A 364-nucleotide genomic window follows, 5' to 3' on the forward strand; every position below is an offset into this window, starting at 1 on the left:
CGACGACGGTGGCTGCATCGGCAGCAATTGCTGCTGCTGCTGCTGCTGCTGCTGCTGCTGCTGCTGCTGCAGCTGCTGCTGCGGCTCCTGCGGGACGCCGAGTTGCTGGAAATGCTGCAGTTGCTGCGGCAGCTGCAGTAGCTGCATCTGGTGCAGTTGCTGCAGGTGCAGCAGCCGCTGCGCTTGCTGCTGCGGCGCCAGCGGCTCTCGCGGCTGCTGCTGCTGCTGCCGCAGCTGTTCAATCTGCTGCGAAACGTGTGCCTGCAGCGGCAAGCAACCAGGAGGAGAGCTCATCTGCTGCTGCTGCTGCTGCTGTTGCTGCTGCTGCTGCTGCTGCTGCTGCTGTTGCTGCTGCTGCTGCTGC

At 65.1% G+C, this 364-nt stretch overlaps 1 protein-coding gene across 1 annotated transcript in view; it reads right to left on the reverse strand.

The window, feature by feature from the left end:
- Positions 1-238: 238 nt before the first annotated feature.
- EMH_0051990 (uncharacterized protein) overlaps positions 239-364 on the reverse strand; it is a gene marked incomplete at both ends in the record, with an annotated part of 920 nt that continues 794 nt past the window's right edge. Inside the window, one exon of the mRNA XM_013496821.1 lies at positions 239-261. Coding sequence (XP_013352275.1) covers positions 239-261 — 23 coding nt within the window. The remainder of the gene's footprint in view (positions 262-364) is intronic.

The sequence above is a fragment of the Eimeria mitis genome, genomic scaffold (genome assembly GCF_000499745.2).
Source record: "Eimeria mitis Houghton genomic scaffold, Emh_scaff2318, whole genome shotgun sequence".
Classification (NCBI taxonomy): Eukaryota; Apicomplexa; class Conoidasida; order Eucoccidiorida; family Eimeriidae; genus Eimeria; species Eimeria mitis.